Source organism: Balaenoptera acutorostrata, chromosome 14 (genome assembly GCF_949987535.1).
Source record: "Balaenoptera acutorostrata chromosome 14, mBalAcu1.1, whole genome shotgun sequence".
Lineage (NCBI taxonomy): Eukaryota > Metazoa > Chordata > Mammalia > Artiodactyla > Balaenopteridae > Balaenoptera > Balaenoptera acutorostrata.
Genome location: NC_080077.1, coordinates 21,390,673 through 21,398,735, shown reverse-complemented (window position 1 = coordinate 21,398,735; position 8,063 = coordinate 21,390,673). Strand labels below are relative to the sequence as shown.

The window sequence follows — 8,063 nt, the reverse complement described above, 5'->3', positions numbered from 1 at the left end:
TGGTTTAAATCCTGGCTTAGCCACATAGTAATTGTGTGACCTTGGGCAAATAGCTTTTCTGAAGCTGTTTCATCTGTAAAACAAAGATAATAGCTCCCAGAGATCACATAAGATAGAACACTTAGTACACCATAAAAGCTATCAATATGTTAGCTATTATTACTATCTAAGAAGCATGTTTTCAAATATCTCTCTTCTTTGGTCTGACCTACTTTGGTGAACTTGAAGACTGCCTAAAACATATATTAGAGTATTGTCTAGATTAAGCCCTATCTTTCCACACTCAACACTCAACATTTATTGAACACTTGTGATGTGCCGGCACAATTCTAGACACTTGAGCTATATCAGCTAATAAAACAGACCAAAATCCTTGTCCCTATGAATCCTAACAATATAAACCAAGCCAGTTCATGGTGGTCTTTAGGTTACTAACTTTCTTCTAAATCCTTGCAGTTCTTTATTTTCCACATTACTCATTTGATTCTTATTTATTTATTTATTTTTGGCTGCGTTGGGTCTTCATTGCTGCGTGCGGGCTTTCTCTAGTTGCGGCGAGCGGGGGCTACTCCTCATTGTGGTGCGCGGGCTTCTCATTGCAGTGGCTTCTGTTGTCGCAGAGTGCGGGCTCTAGGCACGTGGGCTTCAGTAGTTGCAGCTCGTGGGCTCAGTAGTTGTGGCTCGTGGACTCTGGAATGCAGGCTCAGTAGTTGCGGCCCATGGGCTTAGCTGCTCCACAGCATGTGGGATCTTCCCGGACCAGGGATTGAACCCGTGTCCCCTGCACTGGCAGGCGGATTCTTAACCACTGCGCCACCAGGGAAGTCTTCATTTGATCCTTTATATAAGCTACCCCATACTAAGTATCCAGTGCCTTCTTCTCTACTTCCAATTCAGGTTGTCATCTCTCTTGGTCTACTGCTACAGACTCCAATGAGGGACAAGGGCTCACTCTCATGCCAATTTTGTAAGGATGGGGATTTACAGTTGACTCTCTCCTACTCTTTATGGGGGGAAAAGCATTAGTATTGATACTTTTATTTAATTGCTGACAGTTACAATCTGTTCTCTATTACATTACCTATATCTATTCTCAACACAGCCGCCAGAAAGATCCTCTGAAACAGCAGTTCAGTTGTTTTCCTTGAAGTGATGGCCCATCTCATTCATTTATGGAGAAAATATCTGCTAAATACTCAAGTCTAAATAACTATAGTTTAATCTGTCAGTCTCTCAGTTTTATTTTCAAGTGAAAATGGTAGGAAAGGAACTTCAGAGATCTGTGAAGTCAACACTATTTTCTTAATAATACTAAGATTTTATTCACCATTTTCACTGTGTTAACATTTGTACAGATGGTACAAAAGCAACAGTGAGTAAAACTACTAGCACTTAGCATCAATCAAGATAGTGGCACTGAACTACTGGTAGTCATTGTATTCTCCACTGCCATGTCCTCTCAATAAAAACAAAATTAAAAAATCTACTCAGTTTCACTTCAGAATGTCCTTGATGAAGCAGTAAAACGTACTGATTTTATGAACTCTTAGCCCATGAGGACACATCTTTTTAAATATTTCTCATGACAAAATTGGTAGTATGCATAAAGCATTTCTGCTGCCACCAAAGCACAACGGTTTTCTCAAGAAAAAGCACTTGATATTCAGTTACAAACTCAGTTGGCTTTTTTTCTTAAGGAACATCATTTTTACTTGAAAGTTGACGAACTGCAGTTATTCAGGGTATTTGACAGATATTTTCTTGAAAATGAACCAAATGGGCCTGTCACTTCAAGGAAAACAACAGACAGTATTTGCTATCAGTGACCAACTTTAAGCTATCAAGCAAAAACTCCAAATTGTGGAAAACTTATACCACTGTTGTTAGTTTTTCAGCTTTCAAATACTATAAGACTTTCCTGATGAGATCAGTGGTGATACTAATAATACGTACGAAGTACATATTTTGATATGTTGACACAATGAAATGTGTCAACACTTAGAGGGCCTGTGTAACTCAGTGAGCCAACACTTTCCAAATGAGCAATGCAAGATATTTCAAAATCACATATGGGTAAAAGATCCACAAAGTTCAAGATTAATGAATTTTAATGTAATAGAGAATGAAAAGTTGATTGACCAGACCCCATGTTGTAGCTAATTTCTAAGAAATGACCACTTGTTGGGTTTTGCTAGAGTGTCAAAGAATATCCACAATTATTTGAAAAGGCTGTTAAAATATTTCTCCCTGGGGCTTCCCTGGTGGCGCAGTGGTTAAGAATCCGCCTGCCAGTGCAGGGGACCTGGGCTTGAGCCCTGGTCCGGGAAGATCCCACATCCCTTGAAGCAACTATGCCCGTGCACCACAACTACTGAGCCTGCGCTCTAGAGCCCGCGAGCCACAACTACTGAGCCCATGTGCCACAACTACTGAGCCCGCGTGCCACAACTACTGAAGGCCACACGCCAGAGCCCATGCTCCACGACAAGAGAAGCCACTGCAATGAGAAGCCTGCACGCCACAAGGAAGAGTAGCCCCCGCTCTCCGCAACTAGAGAAAAGTCCACACGCAGCAACGAAGACCCAACGCAGCCAAAAATAAATAACTAAAATAAATTTAAAAAAGATTTCTCCCTTACTATATATTTATGTGAAGTGACTTTTTAAATACTTCAACCAAAACTTCATATCCCAATAGTTTGAATGCAGAAGCAGATACAAGAATCCAGCTGTCTCAGACCTACTAGAGAATGGACTTGAGGATATGGGGAGGGCGTGGGGTGAGATGTGACAGGGTAAGAGAGTGTCATGGACATATATACACTACCAAATGTAAAATAGATAGCTAGTGGGAAGCAGCCACATAGCACAGGGAGATCAGCTCGGTGCTTTGTGACCACTTAGAGGGGTGGGATTGGGAGGGTGGGAGGGAGGGAGATGCAAGAGGGAAGAGATATGGGAACATATTGTATGTGTATAACTGATTCACTTTGTTATAAAGCAGAAGCTAACACACCATTGTAAGGCAATTATACTTCAATAAAGATGCTAAAAAAAAAAGAATCCAGCTGTCTTAATCTAAGGCAGACATTGAAGACATCTGCAAAATTGTTTAAAAAAAAAAAAAAGCACCATTTTTCTCACGAAATTATTTGTTTTGGAAAATAGTTATTTTTCATAAAAAATGTTTTTGTTAACATGTAATGGTTTTATTATTGTTATTTTAAAATGAATTACAGGTATTTAAAATTTTTTCTCAGTTTAAATTTCTAATTTGGTGACCAACAACAGCTATAACCTTCTAAAACAAAAGCTCTGTGGGGTCTTCAAGAATTTTTAAGAATATAATGGTGTTCCAAGGCCAAAATGTTTGAGACCCACTGATCTGAAATATGTCAGATCGTATCATTTAATAATCTTCCAATGGCTCCCCACCTTTTCAGGGTAAAAGCCACAAGTCTACACTGGACTACCGGGCTCTACTCTTATCTGTTCCCTCTCCATAATCTAACCCTGTACTCTTCCCCTTGCTCACTCCCTTCAGCCATACTTGTTTCTTTGCTGTTCCTCCCACAAGTCAGACACAATCCTGTGTTAGGAACGTTGCACTGGAAGTTCCCTCTGCCTGGAAAGTAATATCCCTAGTTTTTGCATGGCTATTTCCCTCACTTCCTTAAAGTTTCTGCCCAAATGTCACCTTCTCAATAGTCTAACATGAGCGTGCTGTTTAAAACTGCAACCCTACTGCTACTCCCATTCTCCACAGCACCTTCTAACATTTGCTTACTTATGTCTACAGTTCGTGGGGCCTCCTGCTCCCCCAACTAGTGTAATACAAGCCCCTAAAGCGTGGGAAATGCCTGCCACATAGCGTTCAACAAATATTTGTTAAATGGTGAATTCATGAAAGAACTCGTTTTGACAGCTTGTCAATTCTCGAGACACATCCACAAAGTCCCAAAAGAAAGAGAGGATGCAATTTACAGAGAGGGCAATGCCAGCAAATATATTTTTGAGTGAAAGAAAAAGAAGGGATACAATGATCACAAACCTCAATACTCAAAGCGTTATGGGCCTGAAAAAAGCTCTTGGGAAAAGCCGGGGTTGGGGAACATTCTAAAGGTTGTGCCGGACGCATTTAAGTGTCCGGCAATGAACGTTGGTCCTGCACTACCGCCCAACCCCTCCGCAACCCCCCCTTATTTATCGCCCCCCATCCTCCCGCCTCCCCTGAAACCACAGTTCAGAGCCGTCCCTGGACCCCTCCACCAGAACACAAGTAGTCCACACCAAGAGACTGAAACATTTCCAAACTTTATGGAAAAAACAACAACGACAATCAACTAGCCGAAAACGAGCCTCTAAATCCCGTCTCACTCCAGTGCCGTCTTCTCTAACGTTTGCTGGCTTTAGGCTCTCTCCACGGTCCGGTAACAGTTCTCAGGGGTCCTGACGGTCTCCCAACGCTGTGTTGCACAAGAAAACAGGGTCCACAGGAAGGCAGGTCAGGCGGGACGCCCCCAGTAAGCACCTCTGCACAAGTAAAGCACGAGAAGCAGAGCCATGGAAAATCAGTCCCCTTGGGGGAGGAACACGCAGTAATGACGGCAAACCGGCGGAAGTCAGGGAGAGGTGCTCACGTACAGCGGTGACACGGCGGGGACTCAGTTCTCCTCCGGCTTGTCGGCTGGCGGGCCGCAAGGCTGCAGCATCTTCTCCATCAAATTGAAGCGGACTCGCGCTTTGCTCTCATTCTCGGCAATGGCGAAGTAGTTGAGAAGATCGAAGTGGCCCATATAGGAGCAGTAGGAGTCGCGGTGCTGGTTCACCAGCCACTCCCACTTGGTGGTGTCGGCGTGGCCGGTGCCGATGTACTTGGACTGCAGATGCTCTAGTTGGCTGTGGATGGTGTAGCGGTCCGTCATCTCGCCGCTTTTCCCTTTGCTCCCAGGTCAGAGGCCGCAGACGACAAGGAACTGCTCTGAGGCTTCAAACCGTAGAGGGGCCACCCGGCGTAACCTCCAGAGCCGCGCGGTCGCAGACGGATGGCGTCACATCTACGAAATCGTGCAGACTCCCGGACCCAGGGCTCAGAGGCGGAAGCGGAAGTGTATTCTGTCACCGAATTGGAGTTGCCCAGGCGACGCTACCACTGGGCCGCCCCTATAAAGAGCCCCGCCCCCTTCGCAGAGCGTTGCATCCTGGTCTAGTTAGTGGCCCTTTTCTAACAGGAGCTTTGCATGCTGGGACTTGTGGTCTCCGAGAGGTGGTGAGCGCAGGCTTCTTGGGACCCCTGAGCTATGTTTAAAAGACGGTGGGCGGCTTAATGGAGCGCGGTGTCTGGGAGGTGGGAAGCATCCTCCGGCGGTTTGGGGCTGAGTGGAAATGAGAAACTCTAATAGGACAGGGCTATAAGCACCTGGGCAAATGAACTCTTGGTGTAATTCCGCTTTCGAAGCTAACGAGGTACAGTAGCCCCTTCACAACCAGGGGTGGACCACGCTGAAGTCAGGAGACGCGAGTTCTGGTGCCAACCAAGTATCTTACAAGTTGTGTGGAAAGTTATTTCAACGCTTGCAGGGCCGCCGTTTCCTGCCTGGTGACAAAAGTACGGCACCAGTTCCGACACGTTCCGGCGCCCACATCAAGCCCCTCCTTCCTCTTGAGCTTCTAATTTTGATATCCTCCCTCCAACTTCTCACCCCACCCTACACGCCCTCAGCCTATACTTTTTTCTCATCTTTCAGTGCGGCTCGCCTCTCCATTTCTCCGTAGGAACTGTTCCCACCGCTTGGAATGCTTTTGTTCCCCTGGCAAACATTTCTCCCTTTAAGTCAGCTCGAAAGTATCTCCTTGAAATTGCCTTTGGCTACTCCAGACAGATGTAAATTCTTCCTCTTTTTATCCTGGACGTCTCTTTGTTATTATCACTTTATAACCAATATTTGGTTTAAGAACTTCCTCACGCGAATACAAACTACTTGAAAAAATTGTTTACTTTCTTCGATGATGTCTTGTATCATAAGCTTCTTTTATGATATCCTCATAGCCTGGCAGAGATTGTTTCTCAAAAAACGTTTGATGAATGGATAAACAACTGCATGACAGCCAAATAGAACTCTTTACTAGGTGGAAAGATAACTTTAAAATACTTTTATTCTGGTACAAAGTTACAGTTATGTAGGACCAGTAAGTCTAGAGATCTAATGTACAGCATGATGACTATAGTTAATACTGTGTTGCATACTGAAAATTTCCGAAAAAGGTATATTTCAGGTGTTCTCAACACACACGTTAACTATGGTAGGAGATGAATATGTTAATTAGCTTGACTGTAGTACCATTTCACTGCGTATGTGTGTATCAAATCATGTTGCACTCCTTAAATAGATTCAACTTTATTTAAAAAAAATTTTTTTTAATTACAAAAGTATTCCTTATGGGATCAAATGAATGCCTGTATCAAAAATGAAAAAAAAAATGTTGCCCTTTCAGTTTAAACTTTGTTATAACAAATGTATCATTCCTAAAACATAGAGACTATTATAAGGCATGCCTGTGGATTTACCATCCAGATATAACAAACCTTGCCATTTTGCCATTTTTGTTTCCAACTTTGTTATTTTGTTTTGGTTTTGTTTTTTAAAGAAATAAAACTGTACAAATGAACTTGAAAATTTCTTTGTATTCCCCTCCCTAATTTAGTCACTTCAGGATCCTGTCTTGAATCTAGAGTTAATTATCCTGATCCTGTGTTTTTGATTGCTGAAAGTTTGTATATCCATAAACAATAGATGTTTTTGTTATGCATGTTTAAAAGCATCATATAAATGACACTATATATGTATGGTTATGAAAGTTGTTTTTTTCCTCGTCAGTATCCCTGTTGATATATGTAGCTTTAGCTATGTGTTTTATCTAGCTTTTTAAAAAATGTTTATTGGCCTATTATATTACTGCTTCTGTGAATTGCATATTCATAGCCTTTGCTCATTTTCTTATTGGGATGTTTGTCTTTGTCTTACTAATTTTTAAGGAGATCTTTAAATAATCAGGATACTTTGCTTGCTAGTTATTTGCAATGAAAATATTTTTTTTCCAGTCCGGGGCTCATCTTTACCCTTTCTTTATGGAAAGAGAGGGTATCTCTTGTTACACTGAAGTTAAGTTTAAAGTAGTCAGATGTATCAGCCTTCCTTTATGGTTTGTGCTTTTTGCATTTGGTTTAAAAAAATGAAAATAAAACTCTCTTCTACTCTGGGACCATAAAAAATAGTTTCCTTCATTTTCTTTAAAAAGTTTTAGAATTTTGCTTTTTCATGTTTAGAAACTTAATCCACCTGGAAGTTTTTGTTTTGTTTTGCTTTAGGGATCTATATATGGCTAACTAGTTCCCAGTGATAACCAATCACTCATTAAACAGTACATCCTTTCCCTACTAATCTTTAATGCTTCTGTTGTACATGTGTAGGTGTGTTTCTGGGCATTCTATTCTATTAGGCTCTTTGTCTGTACCCATACCAGTAACGCAAGATCTTAATTATTGTAGCCTTACAGTAAGTCTTGATAGCTGACAGGGTAAAAGCCTGTACCTTCTTTCATAAATGTCTTAACTATTCTTGATCCTTTACTCTTCCACATGAATTTAGAATTGTCAGTAAAATCCTCATGGAAATTGTGATTGAGTAATCAAAGCCATGAAAATTAATATTATTTCTATATCATTAAGAATGATTCTAAGGATATGAGAGGAAAAACCTCAAATTCAAAGACCTTTGGAGCTAGATGGGAAATACATTTACATGTATTAATTAAGAGCCAAGGTATATTAGTTACCTAGGGCTGCCAAAACAAAGTACCAAAAACTGGGTGTCTTAAATAATAGAAAATTATTTCCTCACAGTTCTGGGGGCTAGAAGTCCAAGATCAAGGTGTTGGCAGGCTTGGTTTCATTCTGAGGACTCTCTCCTTGTCTTGCAGATGGCCATCTTCTCTCTGTGTCTTCACAGGGTTTTCCCTCTCTGTGTGTCTGTGTTCTAATCTCCTCTTCTTAGAAAGACACAA

At 41.7% G+C, this 8,063-nt stretch overlaps 1 protein-coding gene across 2 annotated transcripts; it reads right to left on the bottom strand.

Moving 5' to 3' along the window:
• Positions 1-4,297: 4,297 nt before the first annotated feature.
• On the bottom strand, positions 4,298-5,073 carry SF3B5 (splicing factor 3b subunit 5). Of its 2 annotated transcripts, none has more exons than XM_007171326.2 (2): positions 4,644-5,073; positions 4,298-4,465 (listed from the first exon to the last, which is right to left on the bottom strand). In XM_007171326.2, the coding sequence occupies exon 1, from the start codon at positions 4,922-4,924 to the stop codon at positions 4,664-4,666; it is 261 nt and encodes an 86-aa protein (XP_007171388.1). In that variant the 5' UTR covers positions 4,925-5,073; the 3' UTR covers positions 4,298-4,465; positions 4,644-4,663. The 2 variants fall into 2 exon arrangements, with proteins under 2 accessions (XP_007171388.1, XP_007171387.1); XM_007171325.2 differs by having other exon boundaries at positions 4,298-4,532; positions 4,644-5,072.
• Positions 5,074-8,063: the final 2,990 nt, after the last annotated feature.

Bases quoted from the DNA above. Each gene is read 5' to 3' on its own strand.
- SF3B5 (XM_007171326.2), bottom strand. From the start codon at position 4,924: ATGACGGACCGCTACACCATCCACAGCCAACTAGAGCATCTGCAGTCC.